General features: G+C 34.4%; 2 protein-coding genes across 2 annotated transcripts; one reads left to right on the plus strand and one right to left on the minus strand.

Moving 5' to 3' along the window:
* The first annotated feature begins 4836 nt into the window (after positions 1–4836).
* On the plus strand, positions 4837–6452 carry LOC104221657 (phosphoenolpyruvate carboxylase kinase 1-like). Its single transcript, XM_009772764.2, has 2 exons — positions 4837–5682; positions 6157–6452. Exons 1-2 carry the CDS (start codon positions 4899–4901, stop codon positions 6204–6206), a joined length of 834 nt encoding a protein of 277 aa, XP_009771066.1. The 5' UTR covers positions 4837–4898; the 3' UTR covers positions 6207–6452.
* Positions 6453–14384: 7932 nt separating this feature from the next.
* On the minus strand, positions 14385–14717 carry LOC104221658 (uncharacterized). Its single transcript, XM_009772765.1, has one exon. It carries the CDS (start codon positions 14715–14717, stop codon positions 14385–14387), a length of 333 nt encoding a protein of 110 aa, XP_009771067.1.
* Between the last annotated feature and the right edge of the window lie 9231 nt (positions 14718–23948).

Consider the following 23948-nt stretch of genomic DNA (forward strand, 5'->3'; position numbering starts at 1 on the left):
AACTCGTCATCGTTCAGTTAAGGTCGAACTCTTCTTCTTTTTGACGAAGGCCCTTGGCCTTAAAGGGTGTTATTTCAAACTTATCGAAATAGTAATCCATCGTCGTTCGATCGAGGTTGAACTCTTCTTCTTTTTGGCGAAGGCCCTTGGCCTTATAGGGTGTTATTTTGTACTTATCGAAATAGTAACCCGTCGTCGTTCGATTGAGGCCGAACTCTTCTTCTTTTTGGCGAAGGCCCTTGGCCTTGAAGGGTTTTATGTCAAACTTATCAAAATAGTAACCCATTATCGTTCGATCAAGGTCGAACTCTTCTTCTTTTTGGCGAAGGCCCTTGGCTTTAAAGGGTGTAATCTGGAACTTATCAAAATAGTAACCTGTCGTTGTTCAATCGAGGTCGAACTCTTCTACTTTTTAACGAAGTCCCTAGGCCTTAAAGGGTGTTATTTCAAACTTATCGAAATAGTAATCCGTCTTCGTTCGATCGAGGTCGAACTCTTCTTCTTTTTGGCGAAGGACCTTGGACTTATAGGGTGTTATTTTGAACTTATCAAAATAGTAACCCGTCGTCGTTCGATCGAGGCCGAACTCTTCTTCTTTTTGGCGAAGGCCCTTGGCCTTGAAGGGTGTTATTTCGAACTTATCGAAATAGTAACCCGTCATCGTTCGATCGAGGTCGAACTCTTCTTCTTTTTGGCGAAGGCCCTTGGCCTTAAAGGGTGTAATTTCGAACTTATCAAAATAGTAACCCATCGTCGTTCGATCGAGGTCGAACTATTCTACTTTTTAGCGAAGGCCCTTGGCCTTAAAAGGTGCTATTTCGAACTTATCGAAATAGTAAATCGTCATTGTTCGATCGAGGTCGAACTCTTCTTCTTTTTGGCGAAGGCCCTTGGCCTTAAAGAGTGTTATTTCAAACTTATCAAAATAGTAGCCCATCGTCGTTCGATCGAGGTCAAACTCTTCTTCTTTTTTGCGAAGGACCTTGGCCTTGAAGGGTGTTATTTCGAACTTATCGAAATAGTAACCCGTTGTCGTTCGATCGAGGTCGAACTCTTCTTCTTTTTGGTGAAGGACCTTGGCCTTGAAGGGTGTTATTTCGAACTTATCGAAATAGTAACTCATCGTCGTTCGATCGAGGTCGAACTCCTCTTCTTTTTGGCGAAGGCCCTTGGTCTTAAATGGTGTTATTTCGAACATATCAAAATAGTAACCAGTCGTCGTTCGATCAAGGTCGAACTCTTCTTCTTTTTGGCGAAGGCTCTTGACCTTAAAGAGTGTTATTTCGAACTTATCGAAATAGTGACCCGTCGTCGTTCGATCGATGTCGAACTCTTCTTCTTTTTGGCGAAGGCCCTTGGCCTTGAAGGGTATTATTTCGAACTTATCGAAATAGTAACCCGTCGTCGTTCGATCAAGGTCGAACTCTTTTTGTTTTTGGCGAAGGCCTTTGACCTTAAAGGGTGTTATTTTGAACTTATCGAAATAGTAACCCATCGTCGTTCCATCGAGATCGAACTCTTCTTCTTTTTGACGAAGGCCCTTGGTTTTAAAGGGTGTTATTTCGAACTTATCGAATTAGAAACCCGTCGTCATTCGATCGAGGTCGAACCCTTCTTCTTTTTGGCAAAGGACCTTGGCCTTGAAGGGTGTTACTTCGAACTTATCGAAATAGTAACCCATCGTCGTTCGATTGAGGTCGAATTCTTCTTCTTTTTGGCGAAGGCCCTTCCTTGGCCTTAAAGGGTGTTATTTCGAACTTATCGAAATAGTAACCCATTGTCGTTCGATCGAGGTCGAACTCTTCTTCTTTTTGGCGAAGGTCCTTAGCCTTAAAGGGTGTTATTTCGAACTTATCGAATTCTATCAAGGTCGAACTCTTCTTCTTTTTGGCGAAGGCCCTTGTCCTTAAAGGGTGTTATTTCGAACCTATCGAAATAGTAACCTGTCGTCGTTTGATCGAGGTCGAACTCTTCTTCTTTTTGGCGAAGGCCCTTGGCCTTAAAGGGTGTTATTTCGAACTTATCGAAATAGTATCCCGTCGTCCTTCGATCGAGGTCAGACACTTTTTCTTTTTGGCGAAGGCCCTTGGCCTTAAAGGGTGTTATTTCAAACTTATCAAAATAGTAACCCATCGTCAGTCCCAGGTTTTGGAGAGCCAAATATCTTCTGGGATAGTCCCAATCTGTTTGGCATTGCTCGCAACGGAGGGTACGATGTCAGAGAATGTGAAGCGTTGCTGTTTCGCTTAGGTTCTCTCTACACAAAAATTGTAGTTTCCTTGTTTGGATCTTGTCTTTCGGCTCGGAGGTATTGTCGGTGGGAGGTATCACAGTTGTTTTGCAGTAGTTTTTCGTCCTTTAATTGAAGTGTTTTTTTTTCTTCGCTTGCGTGGCCGTTATGTTCCTACTTAAGTAGAGACTAGGATGCGAGTTAGAATGAAACTTTCCTTGCCCTCATCCGGTGGTCCGATGGGGGAGAATTGATTGGTAATGTCGTTCGCCTTGTTTGGCGTATCGGTAGTTGATGGGGTGAAGGTTTCTAAGCTTGATTGTTTTACTCGGCTCTCCTCCCCCTACTTCGCTGCTCATTCATCTCGCGTGGGTTGGATTTTCTCTTCGCGCTCCTTTTGGTGAGCAATTGTATTTCTTGTCTTTGATCTGGGAGAAACTAGGAAATTTCACTAAGAAATCCCCACAGACGGCGTCAAATTGTTTGACTCAAAAGATATTGAAATCTTTTTGAACAAATCAATAAAAAATGAAGAGGTAAATCTTAGTCAGACATATTAAATTCCAGATCAAAGAACTAACAGTATGGATCATACGTAGGATGAAGAGAATGTAAATGATCTTATTGAGATTTAAAGTTGTCTCTCCCATCAATCGATGAGGAGATTGCTTTACATATTTTTCTAGATATTCATTCCTCTCTCTCAAGAATAATAGCAGAGAGCTATTTTGGTTTTCTTCGAGAGATAGGCGGAGCAGCCTCCTTTTTGAAAGCCTTCCCTTGCTATATATAGTCATGGCACCCTTGCCCTTTTTTTGGCTCGACGTCCTCTTGTCTCCAATGGGTCTTAGTCGTGATTTTAGGCGCCGTTCTTGCCGACTCGTCGGATGCCGCGAAAGGGCCATGAAGCGGGTTATACTATTTTCACTGGTCGATCACTTAGGCGGGACGTTGGTCAGCTCGATCGTGATGATCAGATTTTGACCAATACAAGGAGTAAACTGACCCTGAATCTTGCTTAAGTATGGAATTTGGGAATAGACTTTTTCTACCAACAACAGTAGCAAGCAAATCCCATGGTGCAAGTATAAACCTAGAAATAGAGGAAGTCCAAAATTCCGAAATTACTAATTTTTAATTAAAGGAAGTCCACTTTCTTGCCGTTAACATACAATCTATATCTGAGAAAAAAAGGATATTCTTTAATTTAAAGGAAGTCTACTTTCTTGCCAATAACATATAAAACTATACATAAGATGAAAAGATGACCTAACTGCTTACACTCTGAAGTCATTAAACCAATTGATTGTATAGAAAATAAACTTGGTGTTCATACCCTTAAATTTCTTTATTTAATATTTACAACAACAATATTTGTAAACGCAATGAAATCACATAACTCATGTATGATGAGGGTAGTGTGTATGTATATTTTTATCTCTATCCAGTAGTGATTTAAGTGTAATTAATTTATAGGGTAAGTGAACACATTATCTCTCCGCTAAACTAGATGTTTTATGTACATATTTTTTAAAATTGATCTAATATTATATGCTTTGTTTGGGTAGATACTACCCTCCCAGACTCCACTTATGAGATTATACTGGGTCTGTTGTTATTGTTGATGGTCTAATATTATATGCTGACACTCATGCTCCAAAAATGTTAAATGTGCACTTGGTTGAATGATGACTTATTTATCTAGAGAAATAGGGATCAATTCTCACTTAGAATTTTTTTTCCTCCTCTCTTTAATGGTATACCAATATTATAGAAATCTTAGATTCGCCTCTACCTCTTCCTATTAAAAGTGAAGATATTATTTCCGATAGACCCTTAACTCAAGAAAAGCATAATCGCAACAGTATTAACAGAATTATAATAGCGAAAAAGCCATAACAAAAAAATAGAAACAACAAAAAGACAGTAAGAAATCGAAATGAAAAATATCCGAATAATAGAAGTATATTTCATGATATAAAATGAATAGGGAGTACTTAGAATTTAAGGTCGATGAAAATTGAACTAACTTTTAAAATGATTCCACCAAGACATGCAGTACGCCTCGTGTCTTGTCCTTGTCGCGAGTCATGCCTCAACTATTTTTAATAAATATTCAATAAGCAGATTTGAAATACAAAAAAATACAGAAAATAAATTAAACTTTATAACATTCAAAATATTAAATTACACACGTCGATTCAGCAATAATAGTATGTATAAAATTAATATCTTAAATTAAAAATTTATTAATTTAAAAATAACATATTATATAAGTTGTTAGAAAATACTTAAAGAAAATATAAAGTAAAACAATTTAAGGTAAAGTCCACATCTAAGCGAGTTCCAATTTCTTTAATAAAAATGTTATATAAAACTATACTCGGAGAGTGAGACCAACTCAAATTACAACACTTAGTAGTCAACTAGTCATAGATTATAATAAATCAAGTAATTAATTTAAACTGTTACTATCAATTAAATATTTAAATTATACACAAATAAAAATGTACAAAAAAGGACTAACCATCCTATTGAATTAACTCTCTCTCTCTATTTCTCTACCCTTCAAGTAAAACCTACCTACGAATATTCGGTATTTTACTCTTATAAATATAACCTCTTCTGTTCAACAAAACCCCCAAAAAATCATAACAAACCTTGAGATATGAGCCAAGCCTTGAAAATCGACTTCCAAATTTGCGAAGAAATCGGCCGTGGTAGATTCGGTACCGTCTACCGATGCTTTTCTCCGGTCACTGGTCATTCCTTCGCCTGTAAATCTATTGAAAAATCCCTTCTCCTCGATTCCACCGACCGTGAGTGCCTCGACAAGGAGCCCAAGATTCTTCAGCTCCTTTCCGGTAGCCCAAACATTCTCAAAATCCACAAAATCTACGAAGATGAAAACTTCCTTCACATGGTAACCGACCTCTGTCCAAACAATGATCTTTACGACCGGGTTTCAACCGGGCCGTTATCCGAACCGGCCGCTGCTAATATTCTGTTCCAATTAATTTCCGCGATTAATCACTGTCACAAAATGGGGGTGGCCCACCGCGATATTAAGCCGGATAATATCCTTTTTGATTCTCAGGACAGGTTGAAATTGGCTGATTTTGGATCTGCGGAGTGGTTTGTTGGGTGTGAGGAGGGGTTGATGAGTGGGGTGGTGGGTACCCCGTATTACGTGGCGCCGGAGATTTTAATGGGGAAAGAATATAATGAGAAAGTGGATGTGTGGAGCGCCGGTGTTATTTTGTATATTATGCTTTCTGGAGTTCCTCCTTTTTACGGCGAAACTCCGACCGAGACATTTCAGGCTGTTCTAAGGGCAAATTTGAGATTTCCCACTAGGAATTTCAGGTCGGTTTCACCTGAAGCTAAGGATTTGCTGAGGAAAATGATCTGTAAGGATGTTTCTAGAAGGTTTTCAGCTGAACAAGTTCTGAGTATGTATTTTTTGCCCTTTTTTAGGCTTTCATTTTAGTTTGACTTTTGAATGGGAGCCTTGACTTCATGCGACTGGAAGATTACGGGTTCAAGTCATAAAAATAGTCTGATCCTCGAGCTCCGGCCCTTTTGTGATGGGGAGCTTAGTACCCGTATTTTAGTGGGCGTATGGACATAAAAATTATAAAATTTCGGAAAAAAGTAAAAAATTCAAGTGAAAATGATATTTGAAAGTTAAGAGTTGTAATTTTAGGTTATTTTTGAATTTTTGTGAGTGATTTGAATTAAATTTTTTAAAAAATAACCGTTTTCTAAATTTTCGAAAAATTCAAATGAAAATTGAAGATTCATGGTTAAGCGCTCATTTAAAATAAGTTTTTTTTTAAAAAAAAATGTGAAATTTTTTGTATGGTCCCTTGGTTTGACTTTTGATCAATTGGAGCTGAGTTTGATCTTATTTTTATTAAATGCAGGACACCAATGGGTAATTAATGGAGGAGAAACAAGATCAATGGCTGATTAACTACTAGCAGTGCAAATCTGTTAAGCTTCTGCTGTATATATTATGAGGAAAATAAAAAGAAAGAAAGATTTGCGGCTATATATGTAAAAATTCCATGCTTTCCCCACCTTTATATGTTTTTGGAATATCAAAGGTTGAGGGAAGTATTTGTGCTTTTATCCTTCATTTTTGTTTAGAGAAGCACCATGTAATAAAGTTTGCTCTGCTTTTATAATGCTATGGATCTTTAAGGAAAATTTCTGCTTATATTTGTGTTTGAAATTATACTTACAAAGCACCATCCTTTCCTCTTCATTGACCTGGATCTTTGTGTAATTTTATTTTTACCTTTTTTTAATAATATACTCCCTCCGTTCCAATTTAATTGATTTTAATAATATGTGTTTCTTGACAGGGGCGGAGGTAGTGTGGTAGCTATGAGTTTGGTCGAACCCAGTAACTTTTGTTTTAAACTCTGTATTTATATTGAAAAAATTATTAAATATTTAAAAATATTTAATGATTAGAACACATAACCTTAAAATCCTGGTTCCGCCTCTATTTCTTGACATTAGATAAAGGAAAAGGGATCCCTTTTAATTTTCTAGAAAGACATATTATTAGGATATACTTTTGTGTCTAGATTCACGAAGAATGGAGAAGTAAAAGGACTTGGAAAGGTACGGTAGAGTGTACTGTCCATCAATCAAGGAATGGGACCATATTGCTTTTGTTATAGCTTTGTAGAGTGGGAGTGGAATCTACAAAAGATAGCATATGCCTATGCTTTTGAGTTTTTAAGCCTTAGATCACGCACAAATTGCTATACTTTCTTTCACTCGTTAGTCCATAAGATCCGTTTGGCCATAGATTTTGCAAATATATTTGGAGTTTTCGTGGCAAATACATATTTGGGCATAGATTTTATCTATATTTTGATAAATTTTCAAAACTCAAAACCAAAATCCAAAAACCAAAGCTGGCTTTGGCCCAAAATATAACTATTACATTTTTTAAAAATTATCTCAAACTTTTGTATTTTATAAAAGAGCGTACCATTTATTATTTTGTAACAATGTTGCTTCGTGTTCTCGGTCATCTGATAGTGTATTATGTAGTTTATTATAAAAATAATAATTTTGTATTAAATTTATTTATGTTCAGGATTATAGTTTGCGATGATATAATAAATGTTATTGATAAAAGTATTATTGGGTATTTGTGATAATTTTTAGAACTTATGGATATAAGTCATATTTCATGTTTTTTAAAAAAAAAGAGTGTAATATGTTTTGAAAATTTAGGTCCAAACACATTTTCATCTTCAAACCAAATTTCACCCAGATCAAATTTTTCAAAATAAATTTGGAAATCCACGGTCAAACACAAGCATAGTGTGCATATTGTCTGTTTACATTTAGATGAATTTCTACAATAATACGGTCAAGATTCAATTAACTTTGTAGTAGTATTCAAAATTCAACTTACAAAATCAAGAACTTATGATGGTATTTTCTTTTTCTTTTCTTTTTTTCAAAAAAGATCTAATTGAACTGAATCTTCACGGAAAAATATATTACTACTCAAAGGCGGATTTAGAATTTTAATTTTGTGGATTCCTGCAATGATCTCAACTTAATATACAATTATAATAGGCCAATGAACTTGGTTCCAAATTTAATAATTTTCTTAATACAAATATATAGTCTAGGCAAAAATTATTGATTCACATGAATCCATAATCTTTGCATTAGATCCGCCCTTGCTACTACTTTTGTTATTCAATTCTTAAACATGACGGTTTATCTTGAAAATGGTATTAATAATTATATTTGATTTTGTGGTTTTAAAAATATGTAATTTATTTCAATACTAGTTGTTAAACAATAGATGTTAAGTGTAAGTAAAGAGAATAAGATATGCAAACCAATGTTGATGAAGAACCGGGGTCTCGAACTCGATGGAATCAGGGACCTCGGGTCCGATAATAGATAAATGAAGAACAATAAATGAAGAATAATGAATGAAAAATAATAAAGCTGAAAGACAGTATTGAGCGTGAGAAAAGCAAAAAATGTTCTATTGTATTCAATATTCATGTGTGTTACAAAATGACAAGGGTGGAGGGAGAAATTCCAACATAGTACATGTCTAATAATGACGAGGAAATACTATTGATACAGCTGTATAATGGCCTAATACGGATTTGTACTATTCTTACATATATGGTCAGCTCTAGCCACATGTCCTTGGGAGCTTTCCCGCTTTTTCATGACGATCATTGATTTTATATTGCCTCAGGTAGGCCGCGATGAGCCTTCGACATGCTTTCTCGAGGTATGCATTTCGGGGTCCAACTTCAGTTTTTACTCCGAGCCCCTCGAAATTAGGCTTGACATGCCACATAGGCCTTGATATCGGCCCCCGGTATCGACCGCACACAAGGACCTTAAACATTATGTGGCTGTGAAACATTTGCACAGTTCATACAAAGGACAGGTCCCTAAAACCTCACATCTTCTGTTGGTTCTGTGCAAAACTACCCAAACAGAACCACGAATAAGGAAAGCACACAAAAAGAAAAACCCAAAAAAAAGAAAAAAGAGAAGAACTGAAAGAAAGAGCAAAAGAATAAGAAAGAAAAGCAGAAAGTGACAAAAGGAACAGAATCTGACAGGTAGAATTAAATAAACAATGGAGGGGGTTCATTGTACTACTAATGAAATGAGTTGATAACCACAAAAACCGCCTTAGACTTTAACACATACACACTATAACTATACATATAAAATTGAAAAATGTATATATATATATATATATATAAAAATACAATGGGTACACTCTATGCATTGGCTTAAAGTATTAAATACGCTTCTGATAAATTGTGTATAAAAGACGAGCAATCTGAGGGTCTAGACAGTAAAAGATACAGAGGGAATTCTAGAATCTAGAGAGAGATCTGGCAAATAAAATAAGGAGAGGAAGACAGGGACCAGAACCAGCAGTTGAACTCATGTGGTCTCATCTAAAACAAAAAGGACAAAAGACGGAGAAACCGAGAAATGGTCAAAAGAGCCACATACTACAATACATCTGTGAGCCGACGTATCACGTTCAGCCATGTGAATAGGGACTGGTTTGATAAATATCGGTATAGCGAGAATTTTATATTTCGTTCCGGCGATAATAAAATTGACAACAGAAGAAGATTCATGAAAAATTTAGAATCTGTTTGAAAAGCCACTTTGTAATAATTTATGTAATTACTAGGATAGTAATTACACAGCTTAATAATTACATAGTTGTATAATTACGATAACCTGTTTGTTTGTCATAGTGTAATTACAATGTAATTACAAGTTGACTGTTTGGTTGCACAAGTGTAATTACACAATTAGATTAAATTTTAAATTAAGCAATTATCAAAACTTAAAAGCTAATATAATAAATATATGCCTATAAATTTATATAAGTATAAATGATATTATATTTGGTATTTAAGATGTATATTTTTTCGTGAATATACATTAATTAGTAATCATATATTTATAACTAATATTGTAAAAATAATTTATATATATTTTTAAATTAATAAAATTTAGTTTAGATACTTACAACAATTAAAAATATAAGTTTTGTAAGAACATCATGGAATTTATGTCTGATAAAATATTTATAAATGTAATGCCATAACATTATTCAAATGTTTGACAAAACTAATCTATCAATTCTAACTAAAAAATGAAAAACATGCAATGTGAGCCAGTACTACTGAAACAGGTAAATTGGAACCATAAATAAACACATTTTCAAAATTCAAAAAAAAAATAAAATCGTTTAACATATGTCAAATTCCAACATAATAATAGTAAGTTTCATTGCAACTTAAGATTAGGAAACATGATAAGTTTATAACCACATTCAATAATGAAATTTTACTTTAATTGCATCACTCATTGTATGTCAAGTTTGTTAATGACTCATTATTTTTAATAATAGGAGGTGTAGTTTCAAAAAATAGAATAATAAAATAAATAAAAAATAAAATATAAGCAATTACATGGATTCACAAGAAGTAAAGATAGAGGAATAAAAGTAAGGGTGTTAAACGGGTGGGTCGGGCCGGGTTGGGTTGAGATTTTTTGGGCCCGTATGGGTTATGATCCGGGCCGGTTACAAGTTGGGTCTTACCTGGTTTAACGGGTTCGGGTTCATCCGGATAAAAATTGAACCCTAAGGGTTACAGGTTGAGGGGGCCGGGCCGGGCCGGGTGTATTTTTTAACTTTTTTTTTTGTATTTTGTATAACTATTGTAAGTTATATTAATACAAAGTATTAACATAAAGAATACAAGGAATATGGGAAAAAATTGCACTTATAAATTGCGAGTGCTACATTTATTTCAAAATTACAAAATTAAAGTTTGCATTTAAAAAGTAAATTAACAAAAAAATAGTAAAACTAACTTTTCATGCATAATAAATTAATAATACTTCATATTAATCTAACAAACTAAAACATTAAGCATAAATACGTCTAATAATTTTAAAATAACACAAATTGTCTTAAAATCTTAAATACGAATTTCTGGAGGACGCTCAAGACAATACTTTATATGCCTCCTTAAACTGCCTGTGCCAGACCCTGAACGAAGATTTAAGACTTGACCACAGTTCTTGCACTTTACTTTCTCACCTTCTTAATTTTCTTCTACCACCTCAAAGTGTTGCCAAACATATGAGCGCACTCTAGAAGTACGAGGCATGATTTACCTTGAATTGAGATTGAGAAATGAGAATTGAGAGATGAGGAAGAGGAGGGGGTATATTTATAGTTTTAGAGAAGGTTAATTTTGTAAATTAAAAAAAAGTTAAATTTTAAAGAAAAAGAGGCTATTAATGCAATTAAGGGTGTTGAGCAACGAATCCCTGCCAGGGGTGGCCGTTGCCAACGGTTAGTGGGTCCCGCAGATTTCAAAAAATTAAAAAAAAAAAAGATTTAGCCGTTGTACCGGTCCAATCCGGTTAAACTGGTACACGGTACTGTTCACGTGGACCGAGTTTGACCGGTCCGGTTAACCGTTAAAAAAAATAAACGGACCAACCCCCTTTACCCCCCTACCCAGCCCCACCCGGCCTCTATGTACCAGGCCGGTCCGATTTTTTCCGGTCTGGGCCGATCCGGTTACGGGTCAACCTGGCCCGTTAGACACCCTTAAATAAAAGAAAATAATGTACAAAGAAAAATATTTTTAAAAATTTCAAAAAAAATTAAAAAGTAAAAATAAAATTAAAAATAATAGAAATAAAAAGTTATTAAAATAAACTAAAATAAAAATAAAAAGGAAAGAAACTAAAAGACAACCTTGTAATTATACAGTATAATTACCATCAATTCTTACCTCCCTCTTAAGAATTGGAGAGTGTAATTACACCCAATTTCATGTTGACCAAGTAATTACTTGGCCAAACAAATATGTCAAATTGTGTAATTACACCCAATACATCCAAATCCATTACCAAAGTGACTTTCGAAACAGGCTCTTAGAGAATGGTCATTTAGGAAGACTTGGATCATAATAAGTATTTGAGTTTATATTAATGGGTTTGCATAATTATTGGCTAGTTTTGGAGCGTTGAGCATCGATTCGAATTGTTGAAGGGCTCGGAAGCCGGTTATGAAACTTCGGAGCAAGGTAAATCTCTTTTCTAATACTGGTCAGCCAAAAGGCATCACGAATAACTCATAATGGCCATGACGGATCCTGAAAACTGTCTTAAGAATGTCCGAGTCCCTAATCTTCAGCTGGTGATACGAAGACATTTTCCCTTTATTACTATGTTTCTGTTTCAGTCATTCCAATTCTCTCTGTGTTAAGTAACAAATTGTTTGTCTGGGTTTCTAGTTTTTTTGCATAAAACCTTTTGCTTAATATTTTGAGAAAAATATATTTAGAATCAGTTTTTAAAAATTTGATCAAATACTAATTAATACTTAAAAATGCTTTTCAAATTAATTAGCGAATAAATTGCTTCACACCAAACATACTTTCTAAAATACATGATATCAAGGGTGACACATTTGGGATGAAATTGGCGATGAAGATTTAACTGTGCTACAAATGTCCCAAATTGTGCTTCACAAATCATCCATCATAGACGTAGAAGATGATTATATTTCTCCTGAACAGTCAGTTCGACAGAAAATACCAGGAAAATATGCCAAATCTCCATATTTGCCACTTTTTGATTCGGGGGCATCAGGATCGGCACACAAGCTCATTTTTGATATCAAGCATCCTTTCACGATCAAAATTGATGATTTTGATCCATTGTCGCCATTGGCTAAAGAGTTTTGCGCGTTTGTTGATAATGAGATGGATACGAGGCGAATGTATCTTCACTTTCTTTAATCTTTCATGTTCTGATTTTATACTTGTCAATGAAGGTAGTTCTGATTACTTTTTATTTTTTGTGATTTGAAGTGCCAAAAATATATACACCGATAAAATAAATAAGCTTGCGAAAGCTTTTACTTTTGGCTCGTGTCGTGTGACCATGAAGGATTGGTTCCACTCACTTGCTTATTGTGGTCGACCTTTGATTGACACGGTATTTAATAATTTTCTGTTCTAATGCCTTTTTTTATTTGTTGCATATCTTTATTGTTTGAGACCCCCATAGTGCATACATAGCTTTGTATAATCACAGTATAAGATTGTATAACCTTGTATAAATATGTATACCTCTCTATAATAGTGTATAAATTTCTATATTTAAAAAATCTTGTAGTGATGGTTTTTTTGTTTTATTTCTTGTCTCAGCACTTGGATGTCCTTTTTTATTATTTGAGGAGAGGGGAAAATATGGGCCGAGTGTTGCCATGCGGTTTACTACAACCGACTTTTAACAAAATCAACTCCCTGTATAAAGATTTTAAAGTGAATCAAGATCCTTCAGTGATTCCTGAAGGGCATGAGATAAAAGAGTACATTAAAGGATATTATTAAGATGCAAATGTACCGTTGCACACTGTTGACCGCGTCTTATTCCCTATCTATGTGAAGCGCGGAAGAACAAAATTGGGCCATTGGGTTTTGGGGTTGTTTACGTTCATAGATAGGTGTATCCACATCTATGACTCTAACCGTGGAGCTATTAATGATAGACTTGCTTTGGATGCTGCATTACCTTATACTATTATGATACCTTACTTCTTGAAGAGTTCTGATTTTTATGTCGAGAAGAAGGGTATTGATTGGAACAATGGTGCATATACCGATAAATCCCATTATGATGCTTTGCAGATTAATCTGGTTAATAATATGCCCTAACATATCAAATGGTAGGTTAATCTCAATTGTTTTACTATTTTACTATTAGTGTACCAATTTGAATCTGATTTGTTTCTTTTTAATTACAGTGATTGTGGTGCTTTTGTTGTTGGATTTGCTGAGTATTTCATCCTTGGTGAGGAAATTCAAAAAGATAATTTTGACATTGAGACACTTCGCACCAGGTGGGGATCTTTGTTGTGGGATTATGGAAGGAAAAAATAACAGTCCGGTGCAATTAGTGGTGATGAAATCCTAGAGAGACTTTTCAGGAAGAGGAAGAGGGGACGACCGAGAAAATAGTTCTGTTTTTTCCATTTTACTGTAATTTTTCTATATATCAGGAGTTGTTGCCTAGTTTTGTCTAAGTACTATTCTGCTACTTGTGAGATAACCTTAAAGAATATTATAGATGTTTTTATTTTTGTGTAATTTGTGGTAGTCATTATACATTGTGGCTGTGAATGAATTACATTTTAATGAATATTTCTGTTGCTTTTGTCCTTTAACAAAGTCTGTATTTTCATTATGGTTGCAGTTTTGTTAATATAGCATGGTTTATACATATGTATACAATAATATACATTGTTATACAAATTTATATAAACTTATACTCTCATTTATACATATGTATACATATAATACTATTGATTGTTTGTAGTTATATTTTGTATTTGTACAATCTAATATATTTAGCACCATTAAAAACAACAAGACACTTTTATTGGATAATCAAAACATGTATAATGAAACATCTCAATTGCTTGTGAAACTTAACTACTCAACATTTGTAACTCTATTGTTTGTGAAACTTAACTACTCAACATGACAACAAATGTAATAGGAAGTGTTATGTTTCTAACTATTTATTTTTGTCGATTCCTACATGTTTTTCTATTGTGACCACCTTGTCCACACACAGAACATGAAAACGTCCTCTTAGACTCTTTCTCTGAAGCAGGTTTGAGTCTTTCCTTTCTTTGCCTCCCTGCATTCCTTCTCCCTTTAGGTGGTATGACCACATCTTCCAGCACCTCTGTTGGGATTACCCATAAACTCTCATTTGGCATCGGATTCACTAGAAATTCATAAGTTCTAAGGAATTTATCCTTATTGTAGTAAAAAGAGCAATACTGGCCAGGTTTCAGCTGCTGGTTCTTCAAAACCGTCCAAGCATGAGGACATGGAAGTTCATCCATTTGAAATTTTCCGCAACTGCATGTTCCCTCTTCTAGGCACACTATGTTTCGCTTTACCCCTTCAAACACAACATATAACTACTCCATAGCAGGCCTCACCTACAAAAGTTTTTTTTTTAAAAAAAGTTAAAGAACATTATACATTATTATATAGAGTTATACATCCTTATACAAGCAGTAAAATGCAAGTCAGCAACGACAAGCATCATTATATTTGATTTATTTTACCGTCATTTGCTCCGATGCAATCAGATTTTTCCGGAGGAGTTTGTTGTACTTTTCGTCAAGCTCTGTAGATGTCTCCATTGCACTTTTTCTGTTTTTGTTGTTCCACTGTTGTAGCAAATTTGTCATGTACTACAGCAACCGCATTACTGGTAACTCTCTAGCATCCTTGTTTGCTGCATTAATTGACCCTACAATATTGGAAGTCATTACCATCGACCTTTTCACTTTGGAATATGCCCTAGACCACCTTTCGTAACCAATTTCGAACAAGTAAAGCTGCACCCTTGGATCAATTTTGCACATCTCTGTCATATGGTACTCAAACTTCTCTATCGTGTAAGCTCTAGCCAAAGCAAAAAAAGTTATCCTTCAATTGTTTGTGATGTTTCTTGAATGTGCGCTTCTGGGTACACGATTTTTGTGGCATTGAAGATATTTTCGTTTCTATCTGAAACTATACACATCCCTTCCCTAACATCAAAAGTATCCTTTACCTGGACAAAGAACCACTCCCAATATTTGTTATTCTCTGAATCTACAATTGCATATGCAAGTGGAAGGATTTTTTCTTTTTATACAAAATAGATATTAGGATTCAGACAATTATACAAATCCTATACACAGTTATACACAATTATACAACCTTATACAAACTGCAAATTTTATAAAAACAGCAGCTGTGAAATCCTATACACTTTTATACATGAAACCACAACATTATACAAACTGCAGAAACAAGGTAGATACAGTCAACTCACCAGCTCCATCCTGTGTGCAAGCAGTCAATATGGTACCCTTATATGTTGCTTTAAGGAAACTTCCGTCAACAACCATTATCGGTCTGCAATGCTCCCAGCCCTTGATAGATGCATATAGCGAAACATATGCATAAAGAAAGCATCCATCTTCTGATTTGTGCAACTTTGTAACCGTTCCTGGATTTGTATGCTCCAACATATAAAAATACTTTGACAACTCCTTATATGAATCACTCGAACTCCCTCTTATCATTGTCATTGCTATCCCTTTAGCTCTCCATGCTTTCATGTAGCTCACTTCAATCCCGTGTTGCTTTTGTATGTCCTCTATTATATTATTTGCAGTGTAAACTTTTTTTGGATTAACATACTTGTCCTTGACTATACTAGCAATTACACGCGAAGTAGCTTGACGTTGTGTTAAGTATCTTTTACCATAGCCGCATGTGTGATTATTATTATAACTTCTCACTTTGAATATGTTTGCCTTGAAAACGACAGAAGATTTGAAACTCCAAGCACAATTGTCATCCACACACATAAGGTGATACCTAAGATTAAAGATCATTCAACTTCTAAATACACCTGTATACAAAAACATAACTAGATATATACTAATTTTAATACATTATATACAAATATATACTACTTTATACATATATATATATATAACAGAATATACAATTATTGACATACCTTGTTGCGCTTGATCTCTTCACCTTGAATTGGAACCTCTCGCGTACAACCAAGTTCTTCATCACATTCATAACTGTCTCTTTATCTTTATAAACTTGATCCCCCTCAACAAAATCGTTCAACATATTATCTATTATACCCATGTTTTCACTAAGTTTCGTGTTTTCAATCAATTTGATATCAGGCATAATCTCAGTGCTATCAATTGTGGATACATCATTAGACTTGGAACTTGTAGCAACCAAACAACTGGAACTTGTAGCAACCAAACGATTATCATAAATCTCTTTCACTGTCACAAACAAGGGGTATTCAGTGAAATTCAAGTTTTTCTTCTTTAATTCGGTATACACCTTAACACTTGTATCGTTGTAAATCAGGATTGGTGGAAAACCATCATTTGGGAGAAAGTTAATCTCTATTGTGTTTCATTCACTATCGATCCTAATCTGTTCCGAAATAGCTGCAACTAAATTGTTGTAGCTGAATGTCGACTGGATTATTACACAATCGCTAACGAAATTGATAAACTTGTTTTCTTCCCATTCACCACTATGAAGAACGTAAAGTGGAAAAAGCTCCATCGAACAAAAAGTTGAAATCAAAATTGCAACAAAAATGAAAATTGCGCTGATTTGCAGCAAAACAAATTCACTTTTCTTGTTTGATTTGCTGTTAATTCGAGATGAAGAAGAATTTCTAGGGTTTTTGGAGCTGCATTAATCGCAAGATCTCGTTTTTTGTGGATTTGGGGAAGAAGAATAGAAAGAATGAGAGAAAATCCCGCTGAAAGATACAAAATCCCACTTCTGACTCCCAAAAAACGGAAATAACGCCCTTTTTTCGGATATGGGCCTCTTATTTTTGGGCTACTCAATTGTAAATTGAAATATGGGCTATAAAGTTGAAAAGGAGGCAGTCCAGTTGCTGTAATATGGAATTTTCCCCTGAAATTCAGGTATTTTAATATTGACATGTTTGACATGGATGAGAAAATCAGGTGGCAATATTTAATTGGATATTTATTATACCTCAGCTTTAACGGGCTATATTTTTTGCACTGATTTCAACTTTTATGTTAAAGTGGAACATAAGAAATAGAGTTGAAGGACCAAAATAAAATATATAAAATAGAGTTAAAAGGCCAAAATGGAACAAAATAAAAATAGAGTGTCAAAATAAAAAATGATGCCAAATTGGATGGGCTGTATACGTATTTGGCCAAAAAATTATGTAACTCAAAATTTATGTCGTAAGAAACACAGACAACAATGAGACGTGAGTTCCTATACTGCTTTTATTATTGTTTTAAGTTCCAGAAGTCATTCGTTTGACTAAAACGATAAGCAAGTCTTGCTATTATATTAAATAGTAAGATTAAATTTGAAAACAACTAGTAAGAGATATTTTATTAATATAGAAGTAAATTCAATTAGCCAAACTACATTTATTTGAGATATGCGGGAGGTAGCATTAGGGGTAAATCTAGAGGATCGATTACGATTTCACGTGAATCTATTAACTTTAATTCAGACTCTCTCTCTATATATATATTAAAAAGTTTATTAAATATTTATAAATATTAGAATGTAAAAATAATTAATACCATAATATTAATTTAAAATCGTTTTTTAGAACCCATAAACATCACATTCTAATATGATCCGTAGCATTTGGAAAAACGTAAAAGCAAAGGTGAGAAGTGGGCAAGCCGACCAAGCATGTGCTTTCAACTTTTGCTTTAATTAATTAATATAAGTATGTACAGAGCATATTCACATATCCTCCTTATTATTGCAAAAATTAAGGTAAAGGAGCAATATATTATATGTTATAAAGTTTGCTTCTTTAATAATATGAATGTTTCAGAAAGTTTTGTTTATATTTCTGTCAGGAATCACAGTAAGAATGCACCATCTCTTCTTTCAATTTTAGTGGATAGTGTGGTTTGAAATTGAGCATCTGGATTGTGTCTTTATGCTATGCTGATATGAATCTTAAAATGTTTGACTATTTAACAAAAGCATCTGATTTAGTTCTGTATTCCTCTGCTTTTTTGAAACATGTTAATATTACTATTAGCATATGCTTAGTGACCTGGATGAAGAAAGGAAAAGCAATAGAACTTAGAATAGTCGTCAACTAAAAATAATCAGCGGATATATATAATACATATATAATTTATATGTAACATGTGTATAATCATGCATAATTATTGTATAATTTATTTATATTTACTAGAAAAATAAACAGAGAATCCTATGGGCTATTTATGTAAAGACCCCCTTTTTTTAGGGTTTAAAATTAATCGGCACAAATTTTACATCAAACTATATTAATTATCTTCCTCAATTAACCGCCTCACCTCTACATTTAGCTTTGTTTTCGTCAAATGTTGGTTATTTGACTCGATCAAATTATCGCGTCATTTTAATATATTTCATGATTTATATTAATCATAACAATAATCAGCAGATCGTACATCAAACCAGTTTAATCGACAATGATGCATTGAAATGGTAAGGTATTTGCAAAAAACCAAAAGATTGACGTTGTCAAAAGTATTACTATTTCATTTGAAGCATAAATCTTGATTTACATTGGGAGTCATCAAGATAGCATTTTTTTTTTCTAATTTGTTTTCACTACTCTGCAATTTAAAACAAACAGCATAAGATTACATGGAATTCTAGGTGCAGTATTTTGTTGAACATTCATCCAAGCAGCTTCCCATTAGCTTCCCATCTGCCAAGAGTTTGTTAAATAGATATAAATTAGGTTATATTAGTCGGAACAAATATAATACAAATAAAAAATAGGAATTAGCTACAAAATATCTAAAAAAAATAGTTTGGTGCACAAAGTATCCCGCATTCACGCATGTTCCGGGGAAGGACCACACCCCAAGTGATATGATGTAGACGGTCTACCCTAATGCAAACATTAATTAATGACTGCTTCTACGACTCGAAGTCGAGACTTATATGTCGCACGAAGATAACTTTACTGTTGCTCGAATATTTTCCTTATCATCAATGATCTGTCACTAAATAATTCGTACATAATAAATTTTTTAATAATCCGTCATTATGTAGGACTAGCGACGAGCATTTATTGTTTGGCGACATAGGTTGTTCATCACTAATTCCTTATTTCTTGTAGTATATATATAATAAAAAAACTTAGGAAAGAATTATACCTTTTTTACATTTGGAGCAACGATGAGTTGAACAAGCAAGTTGACAATTAAGTTCTTTAGTAGAAACGGGAGGCAGACAATGCTTCATACAATGCCTATAGCAGAGATCGAAAATACATGAAGTTCGACATTTTTTTTGGCAAGATATTTTCACCTCACCAATAGTTTCAGCATTTGCTATAAAAATTATTGTGAGAAAAACAACTCCTAAAACCTTAAAATTCATGATTTGTAATATAATGCACTTTTTCTGTTTGATTGAGAAAAATATATGTATTTGTTAAAACTTTGAACTTAATTAGATTGTTAGATGAAAGCAGAGTGACGGTATTTATAGCCATAATCTTTTTGTTGAATTTAATATAAGTTTACAATAATCCCGTAAAGGAAATTAGATACACCTAAAAAAGTAAATACAGTATAATCTGTAATTTGTATCTTTTTGATGAATTTAAGATACGTTAATATACAATCTGATAATGGAAATCAGATTACACCCAATAAATAAATACATTTGTAAAAAATATCTTAACAATCATGCATTATGCAATTCTGACCTCCAGCTGACTTCATTCTTCAAATCTTATTCTAAGCCAAAAATTGTCGGAGCATAACCGACGCGGAGACGGATTTAAAATTGGATTCATAGTAAAATATTTATAAATATTAATAAACGAAATGTATTGTCTTAATAATAATAATAATAATAATCATAATAATAATAATAATAATAATAATAACAATAATGTTTCGACGGAGAATCACCAAAACCTGTCAAATGTGGGAAAGACTTTTTGACATTAATGCCGTTGAAAACTCTATGGAAAAACTTAGCTTTCATAGATTTTGTCTTTATTTTTTCAATTTTTTTTTTTTGAAAACATTGTTTCTTTATAAATATGATCATGTTTTGGGAAGGAAAAAATCAAATATTTCCACGTTTTCAAAAACTGATTTAGGTTTTTGGGTGGAAATTTTTCTTCCACTCACAAAACTTCAACTTTTCTTCAAATAAAATGCATGTCCAAACACAACTTCAACTTTCAAAAATTAGTTTTCAAAACAACTTCAAAAATTAATTTTTTTTTTTAAGTTTCAATCAATGCTATGTCCAACACTAACTTACAAATGTATATCAAATAAATAATTTTGAATTTTGAATTTTTGATATAAATTATCGACGAGCTTATCACAGTCGAAATCTTTGACGACCTAGTCGTTAGAAACTATACTAATCAATTACTCTCTTTGTCATAATTTATGTGACACTTTCTATTTTTTGAGATCTTTTTAATTTTGTCAGTCTATTTAAGATTACAATCATTAAATTTTCGATATAATTTATATATTTAGAAATTACGTAAAAAGTATTATGAGCAACAATATTTAACAACTCAAAAATATTTCAAACATATACTAAAAATGTTACACTATCAAAGAACAATTCATTTGACACTCAATATACGAATACCTTCTGTAACGACCCGTCTTGTCGTTTTGAGAATATGAGTCCTGATCCCCCATTTATTGCTCCCTCTATTTTATTTTGTAGTTACTTGACTCACCGGGGTGCTTGGTGTCGAGTTCGGGAGAATGTTTGAGTGAAACGGGATACATATATAGTCCCTAAGTTTGAAGTTTAAGTTGTAAGAGTTGATCGTAGGTTGACTTGTGTGAATATGACTCCGGAACGAAGTTCCATCGATTCCAATAGCTTCGTATAGTGATTTTGGTCTTAGGGGTGCATCCACATGTTGATTTGGAGGTCTGTAGGTCATTTCAGCGTTAATTGGCGAAAGTGGAAAAATTGAAAGATTTTTGAAAAGTTTGACCTGAAGTGAACTTTTTGATATCGGGGTCGTATCCCGATTCCGAAAGTTGGAGTAGGTCCATAATGATAATTGTATGTGCAAAATTTGAGGTCAATCGGACATGATTTGATAGATTTCGGCATCGAATGTGGAAGTTAGAAGTTAGAAGTTTATAAGTTCATGAAGCTTGAATTGGGGTACGATCCATGGATTTAGCATTGTTTGATGTGATTTGAAGGTTCGACTAAGTTCATACGATGTTTTAGGAATTGTTGGTAGGTTTGGTTGAGGTCTCGGGGGTCTCGGGTGAATTTCGGATGGTTAACGGATTGGAATTTAGAATTGGCAGATGGCTGAAGCTACAGATTTCTAGTGTCTGGTTTCCTTCTACATGTTAGCGAAGATGCTCCAGCGTTCGCGTAGAGGAGTTTAAGTGTTGCTGGAAATTTTGTGATGGGTCATCACTTGTTTTTAAACGAAATTTTCGTGTTCTAAGGCCTTGAAAACCTCATTTAGAGTCACCTCGATTTGCTTACGCAGTCCGGACGCATAGCCGGAAAGCTTAAATATGAAATTCTGTGAATAATAATAAGTTTTGATTATAAAATGAGCTAATTTGACTTCGGTCAACGTTTTGGGTAAACGGACCCGGACCCAAGCCCCTGATTTGACAGTCCCAAATGGTCCGTAGGAAAATATGGGACTTGGGCGTATGCCCGGAATCGAATTTCGAGGTCCCAAGCCCGAGGAATGAATTTTCAAAGGAAATTGTTTTTTGGAATTGTGTAAAGAAATTTGAAATGAATTTTGATTAGAACATGATGGTATCGGGCCCGTATTTTGGTTCCGGTGCTCGGTACAGGTCTTATATATGATTTGAGACATTTCTGTGGAATTTGGTGAAAAACGGATGTCATATGACATGATTCGGACCTAAATTGCAAAATTTATGTTTAAAGAAGTTTTGAGAAAATTTCATTGATCTCGAGATTTAATTTGATGTTCATGATGTTATTTTGATGATGTGACCGCACGAATAGGTCCATATGATATTTTTGAGTAGTATGCACACATGGTTTGGAGTTCCGAGGGCTCGGGAGAGTTTCGGGATGTTTTAGGCTTAAAACCAGAAGTTGCAGGTCTCTGAACCCTCCAGTGCGGTACGCGGTCGACCTTGTGCGGTGCGCGGTGAAGGCTATGCGGCCGCGGTCGACTTTGTGTGGTCTGCACAGGGCGCTACTATGCGGCTGCAGTCGACTTTGTGCGGTCCGCACAGGGGGTCTGAGAGGGGTATAAATAGACGGGATTTTCAGTCTTTTTTCATTTTTCAAAACCCCAAAAACTTAAGAGGCGATTTTTCAAACAACCTTTCTTCTCCATATCAATTGAAAGTCGTTTTTAACTAGTTTTCTTCAATTATTAACTTCTTTTAACATGATTTCAACTTCAAATCAATGATTTTAATGGGGGAAATTAGGTGTTTTGGATAGAACCTAGGTTTTTTCAAAATATGGGGATTTGGACCTCGATTTGGGGTCCGATTTCAAAACAAATCATATATTTGGATTTGTGGGGGAATGAGTAATCGGGTTTTGATTCGAACTTCGGGTTTTGACCATGTGGGCCCGGAGCAATTTTTGACTTTTTGGGTAAAACTTTAGAAAACCCATTTTCATGCATTCAAATTGATTCATTTAGCGTTTATTGATATAATTAAGTAATTTGTGACTAGATACGAGCCAATTGGCGGTAGAATCAAGGGGTAAAGCTATAATTGAAATTTGAATTGTGTTCGTTGCATCGAGGTAAGTGTTTGGTCTAACCTTGGCTTGAGGGATTAGGAGTTGTGTCCTATTTGCTATTTGTTTCTTGTCGAGTACGACGTATAGGCATGGTGACGACTGTCTATGCGTTGGTGTCAAGCATGATTGTGAGTCTTATATTGTGATTTTCATGATCTCGTTGTATTATTCATGCCTAGGTGAAGATTTCTATTTGTTGTGTAAAGTTGTGGAAAGAATTGTGATCGATGAACATCGAGGAGCGTTGGCTCCAGTTGTATAACGAATTGTGAAAGTATAAGTAATAATCAAAACTCTAGAGCATTGGCTCGAGTTGTGAAGTGAATTGTGAAGTAATAGTGAGAAAGAGAAGAGATCATTATGTTGCCCCCTTGCCGGGCTATTGTTGGGTTGAGGTTCCCTTGCATTGTGTTCTTAATTGATATTACGGACGCTTAGGTTGATGATTCTTTGTGTTAGATGTTGTAACAAGTTTGGTTATAGCTGGGTAGTTAGGTGTTGTAACAAGTTTAGTTATAGCTGAGGTAGTTAGATGCTGAAACTAGTTGAGTTATAGTTGAGATAGTTAGATGTTGGAACAAGTTTGGTTATGACTGTTTCTCTTTTGCCGGGACGTATAAACTTGTACTGTTGAGTTCCCTTGCCGGGATAGTGTAGTCTATTGTTGATCCCTTGTTGGGACGGTTAATTATGATTATTGTTGACTTTATATATGCGGATCGGGTTGCACGCCACAA

This window comes from Nicotiana sylvestris, chromosome 4 (genome assembly GCF_000393655.2).
Source record: "Nicotiana sylvestris chromosome 4, ASM39365v2, whole genome shotgun sequence".
Classification (NCBI taxonomy): Eukaryota; Viridiplantae; Streptophyta; class Magnoliopsida; order Solanales; family Solanaceae; genus Nicotiana; species Nicotiana sylvestris.